This window comes from Manis javanica, chromosome 11 (genome assembly GCF_040802235.1).
Source record: "Manis javanica isolate MJ-LG chromosome 11, MJ_LKY, whole genome shotgun sequence".
NCBI classification, from domain to species: Eukaryota; Metazoa; Chordata; class Mammalia; order Pholidota; family Manidae; genus Manis; species Manis javanica.
Genome location: NC_133166.1, coordinates 54,993,127 through 55,005,135, shown reverse-complemented (window position 1 = coordinate 55,005,135; position 12,009 = coordinate 54,993,127). Strand labels below are relative to the sequence as shown.

The 12,009-nt window shown below is 44.5% G+C and overlaps 1 protein-coding gene across 7 annotated transcripts in view; it reads left to right on the top strand.

Moving 5' to 3' along the window:
- The window catches only part of SLC1A2 (solute carrier family 1 member 2), a 137,746-nt gene that overhangs the window by 85,370 nt on the left and 40,367 nt on the right, over positions 1 to 12,009 (top strand). For all 7 annotated transcript variants that reach the window (XM_017672130.3, XM_073216403.1, XM_017672131.3 and 4 more), the window contains 3 exons: positions 889 to 1,139; positions 5,894 to 6,062; positions 10,358 to 10,484. In XM_017672130.3, the coding sequence (XP_017527619.2) occupies positions 889 to 1,139; positions 5,894 to 6,062; positions 10,358 to 10,484 (547 nt within the window). The remainder of the gene's footprint in view (positions 1 to 888; positions 1,140 to 5,893; positions 6,063 to 10,357; positions 10,485 to 12,009) is intronic.

Genomic DNA, 12,009 nt, shown 5'->3' with positions numbered 1-12,009 from the left:
CTGGAATCAGACTTTAAGTTGTAAGAAGTAGGTCATATATAGGTCAGCCAAATTCAGAAAAGATAGCATCAGTGACATCCTCCCTACAGCAAAAAGAGACTGATCCCCAGAAAGGAGGGCAATGTCTCTGTTTAGTAAAAGCAGGAAATGAAACCAGGAAGTAGAAAAACTGAAGAAAGAACTGGGAAAAAACCCAGTGAAGGCTGGAGTTTTTGTGACTTGCTTGGAATTTCCTCTAACAATTACAGAACCTCAAGCAGTGTAGACGAAGCACCCACCTTTGCCTTCTCTGATCTCTGTGCTCCCAAAGCCCTCCATGAGGTGGGGACGTGTGCTCCATCGTGCTTCACTTTGGAGGATTGAGAGGACCGTGAGACATCTCTCTGCTAGGCTTTCGATTTTAATGGCCAGGAATGCATTTGAAAAGTGTTTTGAATAAGTAGGACTTTTTTACATACCAAATTTTAATTTTCTCTACTGAGAATATTAAAAAATAATAACAATAATAAGTAAAACCTAGCATGTATCAGCACTGCCATTCCATTAAGAATGGATATCTTAACACCGAATAAATGGGAAGGACACAATTTCAGAATTAAAAATTGAATATATTCCACTTTAATTCACTATATCAGACTAACAAGAGCAGTCACTGGCCAGATTATTAACTCTGAACTAGAGATTGCCAATTTCCCCCAGTTCTCTAGACACTTAGAAACATCCTTTAAAAACAGCATTGTAACTGTAGGATAGACCAGATATTCAGTAGAAGGAGGTTAAATTAACCATTAGTTCTTCTGAGTGATATGAAGCCAAGTTGTAAGTATGCAGAGATGGGTGATTAACAGAAACATAGAGTTAATTCTTCTGGATTTCTTTTCAATCCAGGGTTGTCAGGCCTGGATGCTAAAGCCAGTGGGCGCTTAGGCACCAGGGCCATGGTGTATTACATGTCCACGACCATCATTGCCGCCGTGCTGGGGGTCATCCTGGTCTTGGCTATCCACCCAGGGAACCCCAAACTCAAGAAGCAGCTGGGGCCTGGGAAGAAGAATGATGAAGTGTCCAGCCTGGATGCCTTCCTGGACCTTGTTCGAAATCTCTTCCCTGAAAACCTTGTCCAAGCCTGTTTTCAACAGGTAACTCCAAATTCTGATGTTCTCACCTCTCCAGCTTTGTAAATTATCAAGATAACTGAGAGACTGTTTCAACAAACCAGCTCTGGGAAACAATTTTCTCACTGTTGAATTATCGCCATTCTCAGGTTTTGTGTGAGGTGATTTGGGACAGAATTTTGGGATTGAAGTTGTGTTGTTGTTTATTTGAACCTTCCTTTTATCCAGCCCTTTCAGTATCTCTGCTCTGGGACCCTTCTCCTTTTTTGATGTTAGCTCTTCCTTGCTGTTTGATTCCCATCTCTGCATCACCCAGGGGCACAGTTTTTTCACCCTCACCCATGCCCCTCAAGAGCACCCAGTGGTTCTCAATCTTGGCAGCATAGCAAAACCACATGTTGTATGTTTAAAAAATACATATGCCCTACAGAATCAGAATCTCCAGTGTGGGTCCAGTAATTGGGTATTTTCACATTGTGGAAGTAATGCACAAGGATTACAAAAAGTTTAAATAGTATAGATGCACGTAAAGTAAAAGTCAAGTCCCATTTCTCTTCCCTAGAGCTCCTTGTGTTGAGAATTTTGTTTCCTTCCATATTCATATTAGGTATGCATGCATAATCTTTAAAAATTCAACCCAAGTAGTACTGCATTACACATACTGTGTTTTGTATCTTGCTTTTTCACTTAAAAGTTTTAGGTACCCTCCTCTTTCTCTCTCTCTTTTTTTTTTCATAATTGCAGAATATTTCTAAAGGATAGATTCTTAGAAGTTAAACTGTTCTGCCAAAGGGTTTTATATTTTCAGTTTGCTGGGAGTTAGAAAAATGGCCCTACAAAAGTTTGTAACAATGTGTATTCTTATCAATTGCTTACAGGCATATCTACTTTTTAAAACTTGTGATTTTTAAAAATAGATCATTCTGCTGGTTAGAACCAATCAGATAGCTGCCTAGGCCCCACTTCCCAGCCTGCTGTCTAGCCTGAGGCCAGTTTAGGTTATAATACACCTCAGTTCCCCTTAGTCCAGATACAAATAAATTAGAAGCAAGGAAGCTCCTTCAGCCATTTCCAGGGACTCACAGAAGAATGAACTTAGGTTGCATAGTGGAAAAGTCTGCATTCCCAGCAGCCCCCCAAATGCAGTTGCCAACCACTGCTGAGCCCAGATTACTCTGCGCTGGATGTGTTCTCTGATTTTCAAGGCCACTCCTGGCACGTGTAGCATGGAGCTGCACAAGAGGAAACCATTCCAGCAGGGGAAGTTGGGTGGGGAGTGCACAGAAACAGTCTGGGGAGGGCTTCTTACTGGCGCTCCCTCTGTAGCATGTGCTTGCCCCTCAGCTGCCTGCTTAGAAAGATGAAACTGCTTGCTTTGGGGTGGGGCGATAGACACAGTTGGGTGCCAAGTCTATTCTTAGCATTTTGGAAAGTGCTCTCTGAAACTCCAGCTGCTGGAAGCTGGGCTGGTAGAAGAATGGGGTGGGGGTAGCGTGAGAGGGATGGTGGAGGGACAGAATTGGGTCTCTTACCTGTGCCTGGTCACAATCATGCTCCATGCAAGGAGACCCCTTCATCTCAGTCTGTAAGGCAGGACTGAGAGGCAAGCAGACACTTGGAGCTATTGTGCTGGTCTTGGGCTGAGTTTTGTGGTGTCAGCAATACTCACACTTGGAGACCTGTTTGGTTGATGAGGGCACTCTGTGACACTAGAATAGAGCCCTAAGCCACTGCCTGCCCCACCTTCCTCCCTGGGTCTACCCCTCCACTGGCAAAATTCACTAGAGAATGAGCCCTTAGTCCCCAAGCCAAGCCCAGGGTCACTGTCCCTTTGGGTTAGGACAATCAGAGGAAAAATTAGGTAGAAACTTTTATTTACCTCATGGGGAAAGAGGTGCAGTTTTCTTAAGCCAGACTTCAGGCAGCCCAGAGGAGAGGGATCTTAAACTAGGTGCAATCCCATGGGCTTAGAAGGGCCTTGATGGAGGCTCAAAGAAAGGAACTCCTGCAGGGTGACATCACATTACCAGAGAGGACGGGTGCCGGAGGGGTGCCTTCTGTGCCCTGAGTACAGCTGAAAATGATTTTAAGTAGCCTTTCTCGGGTGGAGGGACCTTCCTGATCAGTTAGAGATGTAAAGAGGGTGGTACGCTGTCCCCAGAGTGAAGGCTGCCTTATGCAAGATGACAGGACAGTGTCTTTGAGAGCAGTGAGGTTACTGCTTATTGCTTAGGGCTGACTCTGAACTAAGGTGAGGTTTCCAAGAGAGCAACAGGCTGCAGGTATGGCCAGTTTAGGTTCAATCAAGCTCAGTGACAGGGACCTCATGGGGTCTTTTCTTCCTCAGGACTTGGTAATCTGTGTTTGCTCATTCATCTGCTACTCGTGAGTAGTTCCTGGGTGCTAGATTCTCTGCCGGGCACAGGATGCCACAAGGAATGAGACAGTGGGGGTCCCTGCCCAGTAGAGCTTATTCACATTCAGTGGGTGGGAGGAAATAGACCAGAACAAACAAAAAGTCAGGTAAACATGCAAGATATTTAAAAATTAAGTAAGTGTCCTCAGATGGCCGGAGGCAGGATGATGGGCTGGGCAGGAACTGGGGGACATGTCTGAGATGAGACAATAAAGGACCAGAATGGGCCAGGCTGAGGAGAACTGGGACAAGAGCCTGCTAAGTAGAGGCACAGGCTTGCAGAGGTTGGAAATTTGCTATGATCAGAGAACACAAGGGAGGCCTATGTGTGGAAAGTAGAGTGAGTGGAGATAGTAAATCTCAGCTCAGGCCCAATCTGATAGGCCAGGGTCAGACTTAAGTTCTTATTCTAAGACAGTTTAAGGCAGGGAGATGACTAGTTTTCCAGTTTTAGAAAATCATCTGGTACCTTTGGATACAGACAAAGCTCTGGGTAGCTACACTTATTTGGGGATTGCACATAGACAAGAAGAGATGTAGCAGGGTCAGTGACAGGTGTTTGCAGGTTTTAAGGTGAGAAACAATGGTGTTTGGACTCAGGTAGACTGGAGCTGGCACACAGATAGGGTTGTCCAACCCAAACAGGCTTGAATGAGGTCTCACATGAGAACCAGGTCTGTATTTCAGTATCCCTATCTCTTCACTTCCAACTTAAGCCACTGGCCTTTGCTATTTAGAAGCTGGATTCTGGAGTCAAACAACTCATTTTCAGTCCTGCTTCAGCACTAACCAGCTATTTTCCCTCAAGTTAGTTACTTAGGCCTGTGAGCCTTGAGACATAATAAATAATAGGTGTCAAACATGGAGCACCTGGCCACTACCGTGATCCTGGAAGCCACCATTTGTTTAGGTCCATGACCATTACTCCTTTGAACTCAAGCCTTGGCTTCTTTAGCATTCCCAGGGCAGGTATGTAGTTGGCTTCTGCCCAACCCTCCTTTTTTCCTGGGAACATGACTCTGTTGCTCACAGAAGCTTCTCTTCTGATCACTCCTACATTCTCTCTTCATGCTAAAATTGCCCAGACCACAGGGCCCATAAGCTCCCTGTTTCTCTCCTCTCTGCCTGGGCTTCCTCCCTCCCTGAAAAAGCATTCATGGCTAGGCTAGAACAGAGAGCACCCTGCATTCCCGTCTCCCCCGTGTCAGATAGCTGGGCAGCTCAGCATTGCTTATGCATGGGCCCAGCTATGGTAGGATTCAATCCATATCATTTATCAAGCGTCTCAGGTGTGCAAAGAGCTCAGTGATGGCCAGGCTATCTGAGCTGAAGTTGCAGCTCTGCCAATAACTCTACAAAGTCTGACAAGTCACTTGACTTTTCCATGCTTCCTCTTCCATATCTATTCAGGCTTCAGCCATCTGTTGCTTACTGTGTACCAGCCTGACATTCTAGGACTTTGCCTGAGTTCTATTTCAGTACCCTTGGAGGTAGTGTTTCTCTGGGCTCTGATGTGAGTTTTCACAGCATTGTGTATGCAGTGCGCCTGGCACCTTTAAAATTAGGATGGCTGCCACAGGTGTTGAGGAATCGAGGAACAGCGTGAGAGGTTCTTGGTAGGACATTTTCACAGAGATGCTTGAGGAACATAGAGCAAGGGTTGGTACCACTGCTCAGGCGGAGTGGGTGTCTTCCCACCTTACATTTGGATCTGAAATGTCAGCCAATCTGCCCTGGCAGCTACTGGCGGCTGGCACATTTGGTGCCCAGATGGAAATTCCCAACAGAACCCGGCTCTAGAAGGAGGCCAAATGATGGTCTGTGAAGACTCTTTCCAATAGGAACCAGGAAGGAAGGAGCAAAAAGCTGAATCATGAGGTGCTGATTTGACCCTGCCAAGACCCTCACTCTCCTATTCTTGACCAGATCCTGGGCCCATCACAAGGGCCAGAAAGGTCATCCGACTGGGTCTCACAATTACGGAGAGCACCTATGTTGGATGTTAGATATTATCTATGAGGTGTAGGGCCACAATCACGGGAATGAAAGAAGTAGGTATCCATCCCCCAACTTGAAGCTTGTGTCCATTACTGGATTGCACTGTTTATGCCACATTACAAATGAATGTTTTAAATCCTGTAATTATTGTGTGATGAAGACAGTGGTTTCCCACTGTGTTTGTGGCAAAAACCATCACTTTGTTAAAGATAAACAAAATATTTCCCTATTTTCATTACCTTGTTTTGGCATTTCTTAATTATTTTTAACATACTTGGAACTTTAAATACATAAGTGGCAAGGATTTTGGTCAATGTCTATATTAAACCTTTTCTTTTTATGTTTTTTCCCCTCACTTCATTAGATTCAAACTGTAACGAAGAAAGTCCTGGTGGAACCTCAGTCAGACGAGGAGGGCAATGCCACCAATGTTGTCATGTCCCTGTTGAACGAGACTGTGACAGAGGCACCTGAGGAAACGAACGTGGTTATCAAGAAAGGCCTGGAGTTCAAAGATGGCATGAATGTCTTAGGTAGGCAACCTGGGAGAGCCGCCTTTGCCTCCTCACAATGGTCAGCCTTTCCTGCATCTCAGCCCCTTGGCATCCCTCACTCCTTTCTCAGGAAAGCAATCACTCTGCTGTCCTCTAGGTGGAGCAGGAGGCTCTCTCTGGGGATTGACTGAGGGCCACTGAGACTCACTAAGGAAGCTGAGGGATTAAGGCAGAGGGAGATGGGCAAGACTGTGAGGGGATATGGCAACTAGAGGTTGATTATGGGAAAAGAGAGGGGACTCACATTCACTGAGCACATTCCCTGACTTTCCGTGCAGTGTTGGCAAGTCATGTTCTCTGACTGTTTTTCATCAAGTACCACATCCAATTCTTTCATTTTTTTAAGCATTTTTCTTTTTGAGCTGCCCTTGTGTGCCAGTGCTGTGTGAGACACGGAGGACGGCCCATCCTGACTCTTAGAGTCTGTAAACAAACGCTGCGCTATCGGGAGTGTAAAGTGTTGGCACTGGGGATTCTCTTGTTTAACTTTCTGGGATTCCAGTGAGACCTTTCCCCTGTCCTGGAGCCTTCTTAACATGCCATCCCAGGGGTTCTTTGGCTCTGCAGTTGGACAGATTGGGTCTGGACCCCATATGGACCATTCACTGGTTATCTGGGCATGGGCAGATTGCTCTGCTTCTCAAGCTTCATTTGTAAAGTGGGGATGGGACTGGCATTTCTCTTGTAGATAATTATGAGGATTAAAGGAGATTATACATGTAGAACACAACAGAGCATGCCATGTGTTTTATTCATGTGAGTTATTCCTGTTATTATTGGTGGGTGGGAATTTGAGGAGCTCAATCAGAAAACTCCCCTCACAGAGGATAGAGACTCCTGTCATGTGAGTGTTTGCTCAGGTGCGTCCCTGTTTACCCCCTGGGTCCACTCCCACTATAATCCCAATCTACTATTAGAATAGTATCCCCTAAAGAGGAGAGAGAAGTCATCACCTGGGAGAAATGGAGGATATGGGAGGAAGAAGTAGGTTGGTCCATGTAGCAAGATTTATGTGAGAGCTGTTCTGCAATGGATGAGCTCAGTGGTCCCCCCCCCACTTTGCCATCTAGGAGATCAAATGCACTTGTCTCTTTAGTAGGGCTGTCAGATAACATACAAGATGTCAGGTAGATGTGGATTTCAGATAAACAACGCCAAATGTTTTAGTGTAAGCATGTCCCAAATATTTCATGGAACATACTTATGCTAAAAATATTTACTCACTGTTTATCTGAAGTTCAAATTTTAACTGCTTGTATGTTTGTTTTAAATGTGATAACCTTACTTCTAACTCATCCTGAACAGCTGAGAGAAAGAGGTAGAGGGGGAGGATGGCCCTGCCACTGAAAGGGGAAGCTTCAGTGAGGGACCTTTTCTGTTTGTCCTGGCAGGAAGCAGGTGGGTAAGTGAGAAGGACGGAGGAGACAAGCTGACTGTGTTGGAAGGCAATGAAAGATCCGCAAACATTGTGGACCGTTAGTGTGAGGTGAGAGGAGGAAGGAGAGAGAAAGGGGAAGGGCTCCTCTGAGGAGGGTTTGCAAACTCGGCATCCACCCCTTCTATTCCACTGCCTAGATACCTGTGACCCTTCCAGGACCTTCCCAACTCTTCTTGGTTCCCCAAACCCTGTGGTCAAAGTGCACCCACAATCTTCTACACACTCTGAAGGAGGGTGAGGCCATGAGTAGTGGGGCCAAAGCTTTGGGGTGAATCGTTCAGATTTTCATGGTCATATCCAGAATCTCAGTGGATTCAGGGAAGTCACATGGCCTTTGGCTGCAAAAGGGAGTTTCAACACAACTCACCACTCTTTCAACTTCAGCAACCAAGTCTAAGAGGGCTTTGTTCAAATGAAACACCCTGTTACAATGAAAGAGTTCCAAGAGGCAGTGTTTACAGCAATTCCAAGTGAGGACTGAAGCTCTGGAAAGATGAGGGAAGTTAGATTGTTGAGAAGCTTCCCATTTACAAATCATGGCTGAAATAAGGTTCTTTCCATGGTCTTCCAGGGGCAGAGATGATGGCTTTTTTTTGTTTTTTAGTTTAGTTTTTCTTTTGGCTTTGGAAAGTCCCAAGAACCAAGCTTTGCAATGAATGAAGATAAAACCTGGATCTGGTCTACATCTTTAGGAGTTCATTTCTCTCCTCAAAAACTCCAGACCACTTCTAGGCTCCACTTAACCCCAACTGCTTAAATAAACTCCTGGGAGAGCTTGCTGCTTTAAATAGGTCTCTCATGGACTCATAAAGATGGCCAGTTTCTGCTGATCCTGTGAAGAGAGCTTTTTCATCCTAGTTCTTGGAGACCTTGAGACCTTGTGTGTTTTCTCCATTTTCTCTTGAAATATCCAAGTGGAATTACCAAGCAAATCTAGTTGTTCTCAGCCAGAATGTTTACAGATTAGTTCTCACCACACACCTAGCAAGCTCCTCTTCATGGGCTTGGGAATAGCCTGAATCTAATCTCATACAATATGGCAAGACTAGATGACTCTCTCTTGGTCACTGTAACTGACCCTAAGCCTTTGTCTTTATGGCCAATAACTCACTTGAAACTCATTTGTCAGTCTTACTGGCCAAGCTGAAATGGGAAAATATTAAATACCAAGGATTAACAATCCCAAATTCAAGTGCTGAATTCTTTTTGCTGAAGAGAGAGAACACAGCCGAGGGTAGTTGAACACTCTGGACTGATATGTGCTTGGCATGGAGAGGTGAGTGATTTTGGCGACTAGGGAAAAGTTAAACCCAGAAGCCAGAGAGAAAGAATTCTGCTTTAAGAGAATAAAATTACAAAGCTATAATTTACCTGCAGGCATAACTGGACACAATAGGAAACTGGATGTCGTAGGGAGGGACTGAAAATTAGGCCTGCCAAACTGGGACAGGGTGTGTGTGGGGAAGAGGAGGGAGGGAGAGAGGATGGGCCATACTATATAGTTCAGAGAAAAAGTAAGATGGGCAAGCAGTGTCCTATTATGAAAGGGTTATCAACATTGATTTATAGTCCATGCAACTGGAGCCTTAAGATTGGTAAGAATGGGACAGGAGTGGGGTCATGTGGTATCTGGCTATCAGAAATCCAGACAGCCCCCAGGGAGTAGTGGTGATGTCTGTTGGCCATGTAGTGACCCCCAGTCCCCGTGTGGGTCTGGGTGAGACTCCAGGCCTGGGAATGACACAGTGAGAGGGAGGGTGGAATGGAGTGGTGGGGGAGAGAATCTTCTAGGGAGAGAATAGCTCTCTAGACCTGGCTTTTCTATGAAGAACTAAAGTATAGGACAGGTTCCCAGGACAGATACTCAGGCACAGGAATGAGGCAAAAGTCAACGCAGAAATAAGACTCAAGGTTGCATGTTGGAGATGGTCCAGGATCTGCAGTTTGGTTCTTACGTTAATAGCTCGGGGCAGAACTCCTCAAATCCTTCTGGCCTGGGGTTAGGGTTGACCCATGAGGCTAGGGTAGGACTGTATTTAGATGTAAGTGAAGCGATGCAAGTGAAGGGAGAAGAGGACTGAGGGACTAGAGAGTAACAGTCTATGCTCCTCTGCCTTTATGATCCTGAAAAAAACAGTAAGAAAGGAAGCAGTCTACCTGTTTTGACTATGAAAAGAATTATAATGAATTAATAAATAACAGGTTAAACCCAAGCAAACTTAGTCAATTGGAGTTTCCCAAGTGTTTTGGATTTCTCATTGCTTTCCATTTGATTCTTTGACATTCTTCCTCCTTCTCACATTAAGCATGCAGGAAGAGAAAAAATAATTTTATGGTTAGGATTTTCCTAGAGTGAAACATACCAGTCATGCACTAATTTGGGATAACACCAAACTAGTACCAACATAACCCCGGCAGAACTTTATTGGCTAATTGGTTTCTGCGCATCTACTGTTGGCTCCAAAGTTTGCTTGATAATCCCCAAGTCCCAGCAAGCCTGCCTTCGTTTATCTCTGTACTAATGGAGTCTGATTACAAAGGATTTCATAAGTGAGGAGGAGAGAGAAGAGAGAACTTTTTAGTTTGGAACAAAAATGAATTCATTTTCTTCAAGGAACTGTCCTACAGTTCAACTTGCTCTTGTGGAACATGTTAAGGAAAGCCATATTTTCTAGGGAAAAGGGATTTTCAGTGTGAAGTACAGTGCTATTATCTTCTAATGCCTAACTCACAGAGTAACATGTGGAGAGAATGTGGCTCCTGTGTTGGGAGTGGTAAAGAACCAGAAGAAACACATACTTGATAACTTGTCCTGTGTGATGTGATTCGCCAACAGGTCTGATAGGGTTTTTCATCGCCTTTGGCATCGCCATGGGGAAGATGGGAGAGCAGGCCAAGCTGATGGTGGAGTTCTTCAACATTTTGAATGAGATCGTAATGAAGTTAGTGATCATGATCATGTGGTAAGTGGGCTTGTTCTTACCTCAGTGTGGTGGGGGTATGAGACGGTTTTGGGGTTCCCAGGGAACAATGGATCCCCAGCAGGAAAGAGTGGGTAGGCATGGACCAAGCCAAAGGGCTCTACAGAAAGACTTTAAGAATAGAATGAAAATTTCTTTTTTGGAGCTTTCTTCCTCTAGAAAATGGGTCAGAAAACTATGGCCTGTGGCCTAATCCTGCCTGCTCTTGTTTTGTAAGGCCTGTGAGTTAAGAATGGGTTTTCTGTTTTCACTTTGTTGAAGAAAAATCAATGGAGTAATAATATTCCACAGCACATGAACATTAGATGCAATTCACATTCTGTGCCCATAAATAAATTTTAATGAAACAGCCACACCCACTTGTTCACACATTATCTAGGGTTGTTTTTGTGCTAAATGGAAGAGCTGAGTAGTTCTGCTCAATACTCTGTAAGCAGCAAAGCCTAAAGCATTTACTATTTTGTCCTTTACATAAAAAGTTGGCCGATCCCTGCCCTGGAAGAAAAAAAAAAACAACAAAAAAGAGAGACCAATGGGAAAAACCAATCAGTAATACTGAAGCTGTGCAGTACCTGGAACCACTGAGATGAGCCTAAGGTACCAGGGATGTCATGGCATGGCGTGACCCAGGGTGTGTGGAAGAGCAGCTACATAAGCAGTGCATCTTAGAGTGGGGTTGCTCGTGCCTCACATGGGAGGAAAACAGGCAGCTCTCAGGCCACGCAAACGAAAGTGAAATCACAAAGGATACACTAGACCTAGAACTGTATGTGCACTTGGAAATCTGATTCGATCCTCCAGTTTTACAGCAGAGAAAACTGGTCCAGAGACACTACATCTTGATACTTAAGTATCGTCATAATCATTATAACAATAAAAGCTACCATGTATTGATTTCATCTGCCAAGAACCACAATGGGCCCTTAATATCTATCATATGTAATCCCAACAACTCTGTAAAGATAGTATTATTATTCCCATTTTACAGAAATGGCAACTTGAGGTGCATTTACATTGAGGTGAATTAACTTACCTAAGATTATATAGCTGGGTAAAGGAAGAGCTTGAGTTTGTACTGATTTCAAAATCTTTCATGTGTAGATGGTGGGGATGGAGCAGGGGAGGTTTGTTTCTTTGAATCATCTAAGTGATATTATCTCCATTTCATGTCATGGGTGTTTATGTCAGTGGCTCTGAAATCTGGGTAGCCCAGCACAGCATGAGTGTCCACTCCTTCATCAAGAGAGTTGTGCCACCATCAGTCACTGGAAACTTGCAGTGCCCTGTATCAATTAGACAGAAAGGTTTTTATATGCATCTGTTTTAAACCCCTATGATGGTCCTGTTTGCCTGCCTAGAAAAAAATAAAACCATTATCAGACTACACCACATCTATTTGCCACAGGAATTCTGGATTTCAAATTCTCTCTGCATGCTCCAGTCCTACCCACCTTCTTCCCCAATCCTCTGATCCTTTTCTACTTCCATATGGTGCCTTCCACTGAAA